The sequence below is a fragment of the Ursus maritimus genome, unplaced genomic scaffold, assembly GCF_017311325.1.
Source record: "Ursus maritimus isolate PB19 unplaced genomic scaffold, ASM1731132v1 scaffold_22, whole genome shotgun sequence".
NCBI classification, from domain to species: Eukaryota; Metazoa; Chordata; class Mammalia; order Carnivora; family Ursidae; genus Ursus; species Ursus maritimus.
In genome coordinates, this window is record NW_024424675.1 from 31,852,616 (window position 1) to 31,868,740 (window position 16,125).

The 16,125-nt window shown below is 44.4% G+C and overlaps 1 protein-coding gene across 3 annotated transcripts in view; it reads left to right on the plus strand.

The window, feature by feature from the left end:
• The window catches only part of IFT52 (intraflagellar transport 52), a 35,462-nt gene extending 19,757 nt beyond the window's left edge, over positions 1-15,705 (plus strand). For all 3 annotated transcript variants that reach the window (XM_008698090.2, XM_008698089.2, XM_040638332.1), the window contains 6 exons: positions 101-169; positions 4,576-4,730; positions 9,502-9,589; positions 10,655-10,763; positions 12,712-12,857; positions 14,769-15,705. In XM_008698090.2, the coding sequence (XP_008696312.1) occupies positions 101-169; positions 4,576-4,730; positions 9,502-9,589; positions 10,655-10,763; positions 12,712-12,857; positions 14,769-14,816 (615 nt within the window). In that variant the 3' untranslated portion in view covers positions 14,817-15,705. The remainder of the gene's footprint in view (positions 1-100; positions 170-4,575; positions 4,731-9,501; positions 9,590-10,654; positions 10,764-12,711; positions 12,858-14,768) is intronic.
• Positions 15,706-16,125: the final 420 nt, after the last annotated feature.

Below are 16,125 nucleotides of genomic sequence, written 5' to 3' on the forward strand. Positions count from 1 at the left end.
TCCCTTTATCATTTTTTCTTGATTGATTTAATTCTCTAGTCCTGCCTTGGGTTTTCTCAAATAACCAAGTGTCTAATTCTGTGTTTATTCTTAAATCCAGGATGTTGTTTTCCAGTGGCTCACAACGGGAGACATCCACCTAAACCAGATTGATGCCGAAGATCCAGAGGTAGGGCCTGTGAATCATTACAAAAGTTCAAGGTCGAAAAAAATGGGTCCAGCCTCTCAGCACCGCTTCCAACAGTATCAAAGGAATATGTATCTCTTACTTTATCTGTAAGAGAGGTGGAAAGAAGTGATGCTTTTAGGGGCGATGAAGGCCATGTTATAAAAAATAATAAATCAAGAAATTATAGAATGAATTGGGATGAGAACCTCTCTCTATGTTTATGCTCCCTCACCAAACTTTCAAAATTGTTATCTGTAGAGAAATACTTCTTTCAGAAATATGAAGGATACGGACGCCTGGGTGGCTCAGTGGGCTAAGCCTCTGATTTCGGCTCAGGTCATGATCCTAGAGTCCTGGGATCGAGCCCTGCATCGAGCTCCCTGCCTGCAGCTCCCCCTGCTTGTGCTCTCTCTCTCTCTCTTTGTCAAATAAATAAATAAAATCTCAAAAAAAAAAAGAAAAAAGAAATATGAAGGATATAAAAATAATTATTTGTGAATAAACAAAGATCATCAGAATTTAAGTTTTAAACTATAATTTTGGTGTCTTTAGGAACAACCGTCCTAAAGGCATTAGGATACTATTTATCAGACGATGGAGAGTGAGACCAGTGTGGGAATAGGGCCTGTAACCTGCCTTCCAGGTCCTGCTCCACTCTGGCCCTTGGACCTTAGGCAGCCTATTTCTGACCTTTTATCATCCTGGTTTTCTCATCTGTGGAGTGGGGATACCAGTACCTGTGCTCTCTGTCTCACAGGATGATTGTGAGGCCTCAATTAATAGATGTATACTTACTTATTAAATTAAAAGGTGTAGGAAGTGGTATAGCTATCAGACTTTTTAAAACTCTTGTATTTATTATATATAGGCACCATGTATCATATACCTTCACATAAATCATCTTATGTAATCTTTACAACAGCCTTTTTTTAAAAAATTTTTTTTATTTTAATGTTTTTTTATTATATTATGTTAGTCACCATACAGTACATCCCTGGTTTCTGATGTAAAGTTCGATGATTCATTAGTTGCGTATAACACATTCCCTGGTTTCTGACGTAAAGTTCGATGATTCATTAGTTGCGTATAACACATTCCCCCACCCCCCTCCTCTCTGAATACAACAGCCTTTTTGAAGGAGATGGTCTTATTCTCATTTTAGAGGTGAGGGAAGAGAAATTAAGATTGCAGTATGTCCAGGGGTGCCTGGGTGGCACAGCGGTTAAGCGTCTGCCTTCGGCTCAGGGCGTGATCCCGGCGTTCTGGGATCGAGCCCCACATCAGGCTCCTCCGCTATGAGCCTGCTTCTTCCTCTCCCACTCCCCCTGCTTGTGTTCCCTCGCTGGCTGTCCCTATCTCTGTCAAATAAATAAATAAAATCTTAAAAAAAAAAAAAAAAGATTGCAGTATGTCCAAATAGCAAGCGACTGCAGAGTTGGGACCCAAACCCAGCTCTCCTGATTCAGTCTGCTTGTTCTATAATTGCTTCTCTTTTCTTTCTTTAAAAGATTTATTCATTCGTTTTAGAGAGAGAGAGCATGCGCACAGGTGGGAGGGGCAGAGGGAGAGAGAGTCCCAGGCAGATTCCCACTGAGTGCAAAGCCCCACACGAGTCTCGAGACCACAACCCGAGCTGAAATCAAGAGTCAGATGCTCAACTGATTGAGTCACCCAGCCACCCCGCTTCTCTGTTGCTTGAACTCTGAAGTGTCAGGAAAATGATTTCCTGGCTGTAGGTAGGTAGCAGGGAGTGGGCGAGAAGATGGTCAGAAATGGTGGCCTACTGCCTGCTTCCTCCCTCAGCTGAGGGTGTGGCCTCCCAAAGACCGACTTAGGTTAGGAAACAGAAGAGCCCTGTGTCTAAAATCTTCCCTCATATGGAAACATGAAATGGATAGATATTTTGCTTTAATTCCTCCCAAAAAGTGATATAAGCCCCCCAAATAAAAGAATTGGAGGACAGTCAGGAATTCACTTTTCAGACCTCACAAGACCCAACTCTTGGGTGGATTGTGACTTGGTCAGCTGCCAGTCCTAGTTAGAGTGTGGGGGCCCGGGAAGCAGCACTGAGATGGCGCATCTGCTCCTGGTCTGTGCGGTCGACTTGCTCTCACTCAGTTTCTGTCATTCCTGTTTTCTAGCCGAGGAAATGGAAGTAAGTGCGTTCTTCAAGGTCCCTGCCGAGATTGATACCTGGCTAGCCATTCCTAGTGTCCATCTCAGGCTGATTCTAGAGCCTGTGCCTTTTCTGCTGCTGTCTTGTTCACTGTGCATTCCCAGACTGATTCGGAAGGGAAGTGTCTGTCAATAGGGCACCAGAGGAAGATGGTGTTGCCACGGCCTTTCTCTAAAATCACGTGGTTTCATGTATCTTCTGCACGGGAGACCTGGTGCAAGTGTCCTTTGTGTTGTAGGGGTTTGGAAAGTAAAATTCTGGACCCAGTAACACTGTAGTGTAAGAAATTCTGAAAATCCAAACTTCCTGTGATTTCGGATCAAATCTTATGTTGGAATGGGTTTCAAGCCCAAACAGCAGTTTGGTTTCAAAGATACTTAATAAAATGGTAGCTCAGTAAAAAGCTGAGAGGATTTCCATGACAAGTTTTAACCTCCATATCTGCCAGGAAGTCATAAAACCAGTGATCTTGGGAGTCCTTTTATATTTCTGTCTGGACATTGAAGGGCTTGATGGGTTCCTGAACTAGGCCTGTGTAGCAGGGCTCTGTGCAGAGATGCGAACCAGCCTTACCCATCTTCCTGCTGCATCTGGGTGCGTGTCCTGACACGGTCAGCACCTCCAGTACCCTTCAATCCCCATCCTGTTAGCAGGGTGAAGCCTCTGACACGGACAAATATTTCAGGGAAAAGCAGTTATTTATTTATGTTCCTTTCCTGTTTCTTATCTAAAAAAAAAGTTTGAAGATTAGGGGAGTTTTTTGACTCTTGGAATATAGAAAAAAGTGAGCCTGTTTGGGCTTATTTCTGTAATGCTCAGGCGTGTCTCCTCCTAACTGGCCCTGGAGAATGTAGAACACATTGTTGCAGGGGACCTCAGAGGGCAATTAGGAATAAACTTCTTGTTGCCAGCATGTATTTATTTAAAGTTAAATGTACTTTTTGAGTAGGTAATAGATTCACAGTTTGGAATTTAAAAGCATGCACAATGAACAGTTTCCCTCCTGCCTTTGTCCAGCTGCTTTGTTCCCCTCCCCAGTGACAACAGTCTTAGCTGTTTCTTGTATGTTCTTCCAGAGATATTTTATACATATATAAGTAAATAAGTGTGTGACTGTATCTTCTTCCCCCTTGTTTTACATAAATGGTACTATACACTGTATTCACCACCACCTAGTTTTTAAAATTAGCAGTATATCTTAAGAGATGTTTCCTTATTTATACATAAAGAGCTTTCTTTTGATTTTTGTTTGTTTTGTTTTGTTTTGTTTTAAAACTGTATTTTCCATTGTACTATAGTATATTAACCGGTGTCCTGTTGGTGGACATTTAGGTTTTCCTGGTCTTATACTGTTATCAGCACACAGCATGTGTCATCATTAAGGGCTCTCAGCAGTGCTGGAAGCATGTCCTTGGCTAGGTGAGAAGGGCTGGGATCTAGTGTCTGAGTGCAAGGTTCATCTGTGCCAGGGTCATAGGCGGTTCACACGTGTAACAGCAGAGGAAGCCGAGTGTGTGGCCTAGATGCTGGTGGGTGGACAGCAGCTGTAGTGGGAGCTTGTGGACCGTCTTTTACGATTGATTCTGTTTTCTCACTGAAACAGAAAATAAGGTCAGCAGCAAAAATAAAGAAAGGGAAAATTGGGGCCGCCTGGGTGGCACAGCGGTAAAGCGTCTGCCTTCGGCTCAGGGCGTGATCCCGGCGTTATGGGATCAAGCCCCACGTCAGGCTCCTCCGCTATGAGCCTGCTTCTTCCTCTCCCACTCCCCCTGCTTGTGTTCCCTCTCTCGCTGGCTGTCTCTATCTCTGTCAAATAAATAAAATCTTAAAAAAAAAAAAAAAAAAGAAAGGGAAAAGTGTTTTAGATGGCTGAAGTGACAAAAGGAAGGTATTGCTTAGGACAAAAGGAAGTGAATGAACTAAAGAAATACAGTTGATTGCTGACCACTCAATATCAGTGATCACGAAATTAAAAGGAGGCCAGTCAGCGTGCTAGTTTCTCCAGCTGTGTTCAGTACCATATGAGGAATTACAGAATTGGATTTAGCCAGCATTGGGGTTTAGCCAAGTGACTTTTGTTCCTCTTGCCACATGAAGTGGCTTGTTTAAGGTTTAGCTGTCAGTGACCAGGACCAGTGAAATCTCTTGATAAGAGAGTAGAAATATTGCAGGTTTAGACAGATGAAATTCTTACCCCGCTGTGCTGTGTGAACCCTCTTGTGGCTTTCAGATTTCCGACTACATGATGCTGCCCGACACAGCCACCCTGTCAGAGCGGCTTCGAGTGTGTCTCCAGGAGGGCGACGAGAACCCAAGGGACTTTACCACCCTCTTCGACCTGTCCATTTACCAGCTGGATACCACCTCCCTCCCCAAGGTCATCAAGTCAGTACCTGTAGCTCTCGGAGCTGCCCTGCACTCCATTCTGAGTGTTTGGTTTGAAAACATGAGCCTGGGGACAGGAGTTAGGGTCATGGCCTGTGTGGTATGTAAAAACATGTTCTCAGGTCTGTGATGAGGCCGACAGAGACAGCCGGGAAAATTGCAGTGGGGGTCGAGGGAGAGAAAACTGCCAGCAGTTGTTAGTCGCCTGTTGTGTTCTAGGCTCCATATCATGCATTTAGGGTGACCAACGTGTTCTGGGTTTGCCTGGGACTTCCCTGGTTTCAGCACAGAGGGTCCAATGCCCCAGGAACCCCCAGTCAACTGAGTTGGGTAGGCAAGGCGCCCTGCAGGCACCCCACATTGTTACTTCACGTCTTACTTCATTTGTCCTCTGAATCACCTGCCAGGTTTCCAGCGGAGGAAACCAGTTTAGAGAGTTTCAGGTATTCTCCCAAGGTGGGAGCCTGAATGCCTTTCAGACCAGGGCTTTCCTCTGTTTGATTGCCTGCTCTGTTGCCGGCTCGTCATTGTCGTCCATTCCTAATGACAGGGACAGGGACTGAGGCCAACATTCTTCAGTATCTTTTTTTGTTTGTTTGTTTGTTTTTTAAACTTTTTATTATGTTAGTCACCATACAGTACATCATTAGTTTTTGATGTCGTGTTCCATGATTCATTGTTTGCGTATAATACCCAGTGCTCCATGCAATACACGTGCCCTCCTTAGTACCCGTCACCGGCCTAGCCCATCCCCCCACCGCCCTCCCCTCTGAAGCCCTCAGTCTGTTTCCCAGAGTCCATAGTCTCTCGTGGTTCATCCCCCCTTCTGTTTACCCCCCTTCATTCTTCCCTTCTTTCTCCTACTGATCTCCCTGCTATTTCTTATGTTCCGTAAATGAGCAAAACCATATGTTCTTCTGCAGCTTTGGCCTGACATGGGGTCTACATCTGAATAAACCAAAGTCTGAGTGTCTAACTTCCTACTGCTGTATTTATGTTCAAGTTCCCCAAATACTAACTGAGCTCCCCCTGTACTGTGTCCAAAGTTAATGGTTTTATGGAGGAGACGGACACAGGTTGTGAGGCAAGGTGATTGTATTAATGCCAAATGTGAAATATAAACCTGGAGACCATGGGCATATAATGAAGAGAGAGAATTTGACTCTGACTGGGGTGAGCAGGGAAGGCTTTATGAAAGAGGGGCCCTTTTAGCTAGGCATTGATTATTTCAGCAAACATTTTTGGGGGGCCTTGTGTCTGCTTGGCACGATGCTGGCTGCTCCACCGTCAGGGGTGAAGAGGCTTCGGGGGCTGGCGGGGATGTTCAGAGAGAGTTGGGCAACGAGGTAGCTTCTGTGGGCAAAGCCTGCATGTTCACACATGGACGTGTGTCCAGGTAAGGAAGTTTATTCCTAATTGCCCTTTGAACTGCGTGTAGCCTTGACTTCGAACAAGGCCAACTTAGTAATAGTTGAAAATTTGGTCTCTGAAGTGCAGCAGTCTGTTCTGTGTTCCCCAGCCGGCACTTGAGGAGACAGGCTTGAGCATTACCGAAATCAGAAGCCAAGGCAGACAGCCTGAGGCTCGGGGCAAAGGCCGGATTTGTGTATGGGATGCTAGTAAAGACTTCCGGAAGAAGGACTTGATTGAATCTCTGTTTTCTGAAACCAGACAAAATGATGCCTTGCAGCGGTTTGTATAATTAAATGGGAAACAGAAAAAGTAGAAGTGAAGAAACCGGCTAGGAGACTGTTAACAGCAGATTGGAGGGTTGCGAGGCAGGACTAGTGGGAGCAGTCGCTGTGGTTTTAAGAGATGTTTGGTAAGAAAGAGTCAGGAGCCACGGGCCATGCATGGAAAGCTATGATGGCGAGATCAGAGACAGGGGTTTCTCCCTGGGGGATCCGGGTGCCTGGCGGTGCTGCTGACTGGTGCTCAGGATGTGAGGAGAGGAGAGAGAAATGAGTTCTGCTCTGCCTCCATCTGATGTGGCTGAGAGGTTGTCCCGGGAAGAGTGCAGGCGGAACCACCAGTGTAGATGATGAAGAGGCCTAGATAAGGTGATTAGAGAAGTGGGGGGAGGGGCTGGAGACCCTCCGGGACAGCACCAGAGTGGGGATTGGGCTAGAGACAGGGCTTCACAGCTGCCCTGGCTTTTGAGGCTGGAGAGGAGGCAGGCCTGTGACAAGCTGGGGAAAAGCAGCGAGAGGGCTAGGGAAGTGGAACGGCAGCAGTGTCCCCGGAAGCCAAGGGAGGCAAAAGGACAGGGAAGCAGGGTGGTCTGGAGATGGACCGGGCTCCTCCTCCTCCGCTGTCTGCGCTTTTCTCAGAAAAGTCCCCTCAGCTGCTCCGCTAGCCAGGTATAGTCTTCCCAGCTTCTGCCTCTAGTTTCGGCCTACTTCTCTCCTGATGTGGTTTCGATCAGGCTGTTGTGACTGAGCCTCAGCGCTGAATGCAGGGTTGATTGGGATCATGTGTTATTTCAGTGCCAGCAGAGTCAAGTGTAGTAGATATTTGGGGGCTTGGATGGCTCCTTTCATTGTATTTGTCGTTCATACCATAGCAAAGGACGTAGTTATGGGCCATTCTATATGGTGGTCCTAGCTATTTGTATTTGCTAGTAACATCTTTTGAATGCAGTGTCTTTTTTTCTGAGTAAAAATTCGATTAGTCTTTAAATATTTATGTTGTCTGTAGAATGTTCTCTGAAGTAACTTCATTTGTCCATCTGGTATTTATCGATCCCTGTGGGAGTGAGGTGTAGAGACAGAGAGCGTGGAGTCCCTGCTTTCTGAGATCATGGGCTGATGGGTTGGGGGCTGAGATAGGGAGTGATAAAAACGCAGTGCCGGAGGTCATGGCAGAGTGTCCTGGAAATAGCTTTCTGAATTAGGTTTTCTTGGTTTTAAGATTAGTTTCTCCACCCATCCCCCACCCCCATCAAGTATGAGCTCACTGTTGGCTAATAGGAGGAGGAAGATTTGGGTAGGTGATGAACTGAGCAAGAAGGGGTTGAGGCAGTGGGATTTGTTTTATTATTCACACAGGGATCCATCTGGAGACAGAAAGCAGAAAATCATGGCTGGGATGGCAGAGGCCAGGGCTTGGCAGCAGGATTCTTCGTGTGCCCGTGGTGGGACCTTTAGCTTAGATACTGCCCCTAATGACATTCTGCCTTCAGTATAGACTGAGTCCTGGGGCCTTTGGTTGGCAGGGATTAGCCAGCTGAGAGTTCTAATCGTGCCTTTGTCCTTTCTTAACCATGTGTCCTTGGAAAGCTATTTCATCTCTATACATCTGCTTCCTTTTCTGTAAAAGATTATACCCACTGTCCAGGGTTGTTTTGAGCATTAAGTGAACTAAGTTTTAGGTGCCTAGCACAGGGTCAGGCACAATATGTGGCATGCAACAGGTACTCTGTTCTCTCCATAGGGATCTTCCGCATTGCCAGGAACGCTTCTCCCCAGACACCTGGGAATAGTGGAGGAGGTGATGGCAATAAGCTCAGCTGAGTGCCTTTCTGCAGTCACAGACCTCTTTCCTTTCTAAAATCACCCACCCATAGAAGCAGGCATGAACTTTGTCCACACCCTTTGGCATTTGCTTGTTCAGCTTCATTTTAAAAGGTCACAAATGTGTATATAGTTTAAATTAGGTGAGTGTATTTTAATTTGCCTCATTCCTGGAGGAGTTCAGCCAGCTTACAACATTAGGTACAGTACAAAAAGATAAGAGGAACGTTTGAGAGAATGGAGGCAGAGAGGAAGCCACAACCAAAAGAAACACAGGGGTAGGGTCACACTTGACTCTGAACTCCTCACTAGCACTCTCCCCCTGCTGTAGCCACTCTGGCCGCCCCAAGGTCCTGTGAAAACCTCTTGCACCCTTATTCCTGCTCTCCTTGCTCTTGCCTCTGCCTGGGATACTTGTGAAAGGAAGTGCATGACTTCCTCCCTTCACTCAAGTCTTCTCTGAGAGGCTTCTCTACCCCATGCCTCCTCCCTGTCTCTACCCTCTCTCCTGGTTTTTCTTCTCAATACATATTGATACCTGGCATCTGGGGTTTTGTTTATTGTGTGTCTCTCCTCACAATAAAGGGCTGCCTTGGTCTCTTGTTTTCACAGTTGCTGCTCTCCTGGTGCATAAAACTGCCTGGTACAGGTACATATTCAGTAAATACTTGCTGAGGGAATGAGCACACAGGAGTGCATATTATAGGGACGCCCGGCTGGCTCAGTTGGAAGAGCATGCGACTCTTGATCTCGGGGTCATGAGCTTCAGCCCCATGTTCAGTGTCGAGATGACTAAAAATAAATAAATTAATTAATTAAAAAGAAAGAAAGAAAGAAAGAAAGAAAGAAAGAAAGAAAGAAAGAAAGAAAGTATATACTGTACAGATCTGTACAGTTGCCAGAAGCAGACTTTAGATTTGACTCCTATCTCTTGGTTATAAAAATAAGGAAACAAAGTGGGTTATAAGATTCACACTGTCCATTGGGTAAAAATAAAAAGCCTGTTTAGGAGAAGCCTGATATGAAACGTGAAAAGAACTTTCCCTTTCAGCTCTTGATACAGTCAATACCATACGATACAGTAGAGAAGATTCATGAAAGGATCATTACATTACCTATAACAGTGCATTTTGTGTGTTTTTCTACTAAAGTGTCAAACCGCCTGATTTGATGGAGTAGAGCACAGTGTGGTCAGTTAGATGCGCTTTGCCACAATGTCTCACGTTGATCTCTGCTTTTTGGTCTTCTTCTTAACACAGGGCCCATGAACAGCTAAACGTGAAACATGAACCTCTCCAGCTCATCCAGCCTCAGTTTGAGACACCACTGCCTGCCCTTCAGCCAGCGGTGAGTAGGTGTGGTTGGGGATCCTGCTACAGAACCCTACTCTTTATCTTTACTTTGCCAACTGGGCCATCACATGGGTCCTTCCCCCAGGCATGTGTATATATATATATATACACCCTATGTGTATGGTAGTTCTCACGAAGTCACATTTCTCTGGCTCTGAACATGCAGAGACCAAACCATTAGTACTCCGTAAGGCCTTCCATTGGCTGTAGCTCCCAGCTGAGAAGTCAAGGGTGTGGACATTTGTGGGTGTTAAGCATTTCCCATCTTGTGTAGTTGGAGGGCATATATGATAGGAGAAATCCTGGGTGAAAAGGAGGAAATGCTTTGTGCTGCAGCTTTCCAGGCAACAGGTGGCTCATAGCACGGATTCATAGAGCCCTGGGGAGGTGGGGGTGGGGTATGGGTGCATAGGTTACTTTCAACATTCCAGTCTGGCAGGAACTCACCTTACCTTCAAAACTGTCCTATCCCACCACACTCTGGAATGTTATGAGCCACTTGGTTTCATTTTAGTAGCTTGAAATTGGCTGTGGTGAGATATTTACATTGCAGAAAATGACACAGGCTACAGAGCAGGCCTATGTTCTGTTGTCTTAAAAGCTGATAGTGAAACATTTCTCAGCACACCACTGGCTCATACCTGCAAATTCTGGCTCCAGGTTTAGCACTTTCTACCTGAATCTACATCTGCTTCCCCAATTTCTGTCCCTAATGAACTCATGGTTAAATGAGAAACACGTTGTGCAGTCAAATGTTCAACACAAATAAGCCTCATCAGCCCCAAGCTTTCATGCTTGCACAAGTTCATGGGCACTAGTATGTCAGTTTGATCGGTTTAGTGGTGTTCTAGTTCAGTGCCGGCTCTGCTTGGTTGTTTACCTTGGGCTGGTCGTCTCCCTTGACACGGTCTGACGGGTTAGGGTGGGGGGAGGTGATGAGCATTTGCGTGGTTCATCCCAGGGAAGAGCTGGGAGTTGGCCTCTCCTTTCCCTTCCATCTTAGCACTGCCAGTTGTGGCTTTGTGTATGTTCTTTCTTGAAAGACCTTATTTCCTTTTAGGTTTTCCCTCCCAGTTTCAGGGAGTTACCACCTCCTCCACTGGAGCTGTTCGACTTAGATGAGACGTTCTCTTCTGAGAAGGCCCGCCTTGCTCAGATTACCAACAAGTGTAAGTTTGGCAAATTTTTGTTTGTTTTCTTTTATCAGTTTTACTTAATTGTGAACTTCTGAGATTTGCCGTGAGAGAGAGCTAGAGTTTGTTCAGGGAGAAAAAAATATGAACGGCAGAGTAAAATGACAGTTTCCATTTGTTTCATAGAAGTGATGTCGATCGTTTCTCTTGGGCCAGTTAGTTCAATGAGTTAGAACATGGTGCAAAGCAGAAGCCAAGGTCTCAGCTTTAATCCCTGTAGGTCCTTAGTTCTGACCTACTGAGTAACCAGAGGATGGATTCTGACCCTGGCTGCCTCTTAGCAAATCTAGGTCATTGGTTAGAGGAGCAGTTAAATAAGAAACCTTAGTCAGGGCCAAAAGAGTTATACAGACTTCAAACTGGAAGGGATCCTGGAGGATCCCTTGTGTTATGTGTGCCTGCCTTGACATGTGGATGAGGAGGTGAGGCCCCAGGCCACACAACTGCATGGTGAGTGGTTCTCCTGACTCTGACGACATGCCCTGCCTCCAGAGCAAACGGGCCTGCACACATGTGCTCAGAGGCATAAAATTAACCATCCATTTTGAGGCAGTGACCCCACTCCTGGGAATCTAATCAAGGAGATAAGGAAGGTACACAGATGACTTCGATTCATCTGATGAGAAAACATGTCATTATAAAAAAGGTTTCCCAAAGTCCAGGGAGTGGGGGTGACACTGATAGAACTTAAGTGAGAATCCTAAGTGAAGAAAGGCAAGATAGAAAATTGCATGGTCAGGAGGATCCTAACTATATGAGCAACATCTGTATGTGCCCAAAGACCAGGAAGGAGTGTGCAAAAATGAACAGTTCAATGTAAAGCACCTTCACTGCATCTCTCTTCTGTGTCCTGCATTGTGGTAGGTGCCGAGCAATCACAAATTAGCAAGACATAGTGATTGGTCCAGTAGGAATAACAGACCTGTGAAGGGTCAGATGCTTTGATTCAGCATTTCTGTTTCTAGCAATTTATCCTGTAGAAATCCTTATAGAAATGTGAAACAAAGAAAATATAGCTATAGAGATAGTAATTGTAGTATTCAAAAAATTGGCAGTAGTCTAACGGCCCATCAGGAGAGGAATTGGTTAATGAAATATAGTGGAATATTATACATACATCTGTTAAAAAAATGATATAGAGCATAAGCTTTGATGTGAGATATCCATGATACCTTGTTAGATGATGAAAGCAACTTATAGAACTATTTTGGTTTGATCCCGATTGTTTATACATATGTAAATATGTAGGCGTACATGGCAGTAATTACCTTAGGTGGTATTGGTGGGGACAGAGTTAGAGCAAGAGAATTTCGCATCTGTATGGTTTGAATATTTTAATAAAAACTTATGTTTCTATCATAACTTTAAAAAATGCACATGAGAAGGGGAAACAAAAAAGGAATTATAGACTAGTGTAAGAAGGGCTGTAATAGCTCTCCATCCTTGATATCGGGCTGCTGGGGATGGCTGCACAGTGATACATTGTGGGTGGAATTATGAGTGATTTTTTCTTCTTTAATTTTCTTTTCTGTAATATTGCTATAATAAATGCTACTTAATATACCCATATGCCCTTCTCGTAATGGTCCTTGCTGCATTCAGAGAATGGTAATTTGATTTCCTACTAGTTCTTCCTGTTCTTTGTAATGTAGGAATGCTGGCTCTGGGAGTAGGAGAGCCAGAACCAGTCCAGCTTTATTCTAATTAGAAGCGTCACACTTTTGTCCTAATTCATAAAAGCAGCACATCAGAGATCTCTTTAGTTTGTTATTGTTTAAGTCCTGCGGTCACATTACCCTGGGAAAAGGTGAGTGATCCTGAGAGGTATAGGAACCTGACAAGGGGATAGGTAAACCACAGTTAAGTCTGTTCTTGGGGAAGGACAGGACATAAGGGTTCATCTGACTGCCCCGACTGTGCCTAGGTACTGAAGAAGACCTGGAATTCTATGTCAGAAAGTGTGGTGACATTCTTGGAGTAACCAATAAACTACCAAAGGACCAACAAGATGCCAAACATATCCTTGAGCACATCTTCTTCCAAGTGGTGGAGTTCAAGAAATTGAACCAGGTAGAGCCTAGAAAGCCCATTAAAGTGGGAACCCTTCTGAGTGCTGGTATATTTCCTAAACTGGACTTCTCGTGTTTTATGCCATTCATTCATTCTGCAAGGATTTATTAAGTATCTACTAGGTGAAAAAACAGACAAGGATCCCTGCACTTATGGAACTTCGGTTCTAGCTGGAGGAGCTAGATAGTAGACTAAACATGGAAGTAAATGACATAGTATTGCTACAGGGTAGTGGTATAAAAAAGGTAGAGCAGGGATCAAGTGTGCTGAATGTGGCAGTATTAAATAGGCAGGGTGGTTAGGATAGGTCTCACTACAAAGTTGACATTGGAGCAAAGACCTGAAGGTGTTGAGGGATTTTGCCATGCAGGTACCTGGGAGACAAGTGTCCCAGACAGAGGGAAGACCTGTGCAAAGTCCCTGAGGCTGGGCTTTGCCTGGCATGTTTGAGGCATAGCCGTGATGCCAGTGTGGTTAGAGAGACCTGAGCAAAGATGGAGAAGCCAGCCACAAGGTCAGCGCCTTATGTCAGAAATCATCTTTCTCTGGACTGAGGACCAAGGACTTTAAAATTATGTCTCGTCTTCATTTTGTCTATCCCTTGCTGAGATTTCTTTTTTTTTTTTTTAAAGATTTTTTATTTTTATTTATTCTACAGAGATAGACAGCCAGCGAGAGAGGGAACACAAGCAGGGGGAGTGGGAGAGGAAGAAGCAGGCTCATAGCAGAGGAGCCTGATGTGGGGCTTGATCCCATAACGCCGGGATCACGCCCTGAGCCGAAGGCAGAGGCTTAACCGCTGTGCCACCCAGGCGCCCCCCTTGCTGAGATTTCTTAAATTAAATGTGCAACCACTGTTGGTAAATGGGCATTTATGTACTACTGATGGGAGAATAAATTTGTCCCAGTTTTCTGTAGATCTGTTTTATAATATTATTCAAAAGCTCCCAAAATGTATATACCTTTGACACAGTAATTCTACTCCTGAATTTGTCTTAGTAATATAATCCTGAATGTGTATAGATTTACCAACCAGGATGCACAGTGTAGCATTGTTTTAATAGAAGAAGAATCTTCATCAGTAGGGAACTGGTTAAGTACCTACGGTACATCCATAAGATCAAAAATGTTTAGAGGAAAAAAAAATGTTTAGAAGAATGTTTAAGGACTTGGAAGACGTTCAGGATATAGTAAATGGGGTTGTGGGGGGTAAGGGCTATTAAACAGTGTAGACAGTCCATTTTTCATATATATGTGTGTGTGTGTGTGTGTGTGTGTGTGTGTGTGTGTGCCATTCATTCATTCTACATACATACATACATATGTACATGCTTAGGATTTTAGATGCTGAGTGGAAAGGTTAGATCCTCTACTGGCAGGGGCTGGCTCTGCTGATACTCATGGTGCTAGATGTTGGGGCTGTTGTAGTGAACAAGATGAATGCGCCCTTTGTTGTCTCTTTCTGAGCCATGTGCTGTGGGGGAGATAGGAATACTGTATGGGCAAATGATAGTGCTCTGAGATAAATGCCATGAAGGGAACCCAGAAGGGAGTTGATATAACTGCTGGAGCACTGAAATGTGGGATGGGGCTCAGGTAGGTTCTCAACAGTACTCACATTGCTGGCGGGGCAGAGACAGGCCCCCAAGGCCAAGGTAAGAAGTCTGGTGTGGTCTTTGCATTAGTGACTTCAACTGTATTTGCTCCCCACTCCTTGTGGGTGGTGGGGAGTAGTCAAGAAGCCTTGTCCTGATAGTGAAAACTTGATCCTTCAGCTGGATTTAGCCTTCAAGCCAGAGATTACCTGTGTCCCAATTGATGATTCAGAATCTTAAAGTGCAAAACACCAGAGTTCACATTTCACATTTCATACTGAAATACTAAAATTCTGTGTCTTATTCCCTCATCTAGGAACATGACATTGATACAAGTGAACCAGCATTCCAGAACAATTTCTGAGGACCGTGCCTCTTGAAGCATCTTTGCCTCCTGATTCTCTTTGTAAACTATTTTTGAATTCTTCTGCAACTCCTTATCAAAATTGCCTATACATTCTTTACCCCATGAGTTGTAGGTCCGTACATCTCCTGTAGTGCCCAGATAGGTGTAACATTTCTAACAAGATCCTTATGTAAGATACGTTCCATTTTTGAAATTAAATCTGACCGAATCTGTACTTTTATAATTTATGAAACAGACTTTCATTGAGGTCTTTTCTTTGGACTGTAGTTCTGAATTTGAGTCTCCTTTATCAAAGGCATAAATAATTTTCGCTTATGAATACTGTTCAGCTTTTGGACTAGCTCAGAAGGATATAAAACAAACTTAACCTACAAGGGTCTGTTTGCCCCAGGTGCCTAATGAAAAAGATAAAATAGTAGATCAATAACTTCCTTACATGGATCACTCACCCCTTCATCTCCCAGCCATCCACAGGACACAACCATTTGGAGGCTGTCGTCTCTACCCACACTCTGTCACCCTCCTCTGAGCTCCTGAAGCATTGAATTCCATCATCATTTGGGTTATAATATGATCATCTGTCCCAAGGACAATGGGAGACTGTACCTGCTTGAATGGGGCAGCTGATGTGGAAATGCACAGCAGTGTACTGGACATACTGGGAACCAGCTTTGGGGAACCCTGAAAGACAGAAGATTGCAGAACTACTGCCAGTGCGTAAGGGATGCGATGCAATGGGAACAGCTTAGCTAGTGGGTTCTATAAAGATGGGAACTATGGAAGGAAGGCCATTTACAGAGAGTGCGATGTAACCCCAAGAAGAAGTAATGGGGATATGAACTAAGGTGCTGTTGAAAGAAAGGCGCCATTAAAGGAAAAAAAATTATTAGGTGTCCCACATTGTGGATTTTTCTGATGGTTTCCTCTTGGTGTCTATTAACCCATTATCTCCTTTCCTGCAAATTGGAGGTTAGGCTTAAAGGCTTGACTAGCTTTTAATTAAACATTTTTGGCAAGAATATCTCATAGCTGATGCTGTGTATGTCAGATTAGTCCTCTAAGTGAAATTAAGTTCAGTCGACTGGGTGAGGTAGTGAGCCAGGGGTGTTTTTAAATTCAAACATGAAAAGTAAGAGATTTGAACAAGTGTTTCAACTTCACTCTCTCTTTTTTTTTTAAGATTTTATTTATTTATTTGACAGAGACAGCCAGCGAGAGAGGGGGAACACAAGGAGGGGGAGTGGGAGTGGGAGAGGAAGAAGCTGGCTCTTAGTGGAGGAGCCTGATGTGGGGTTCGAACCCAGAA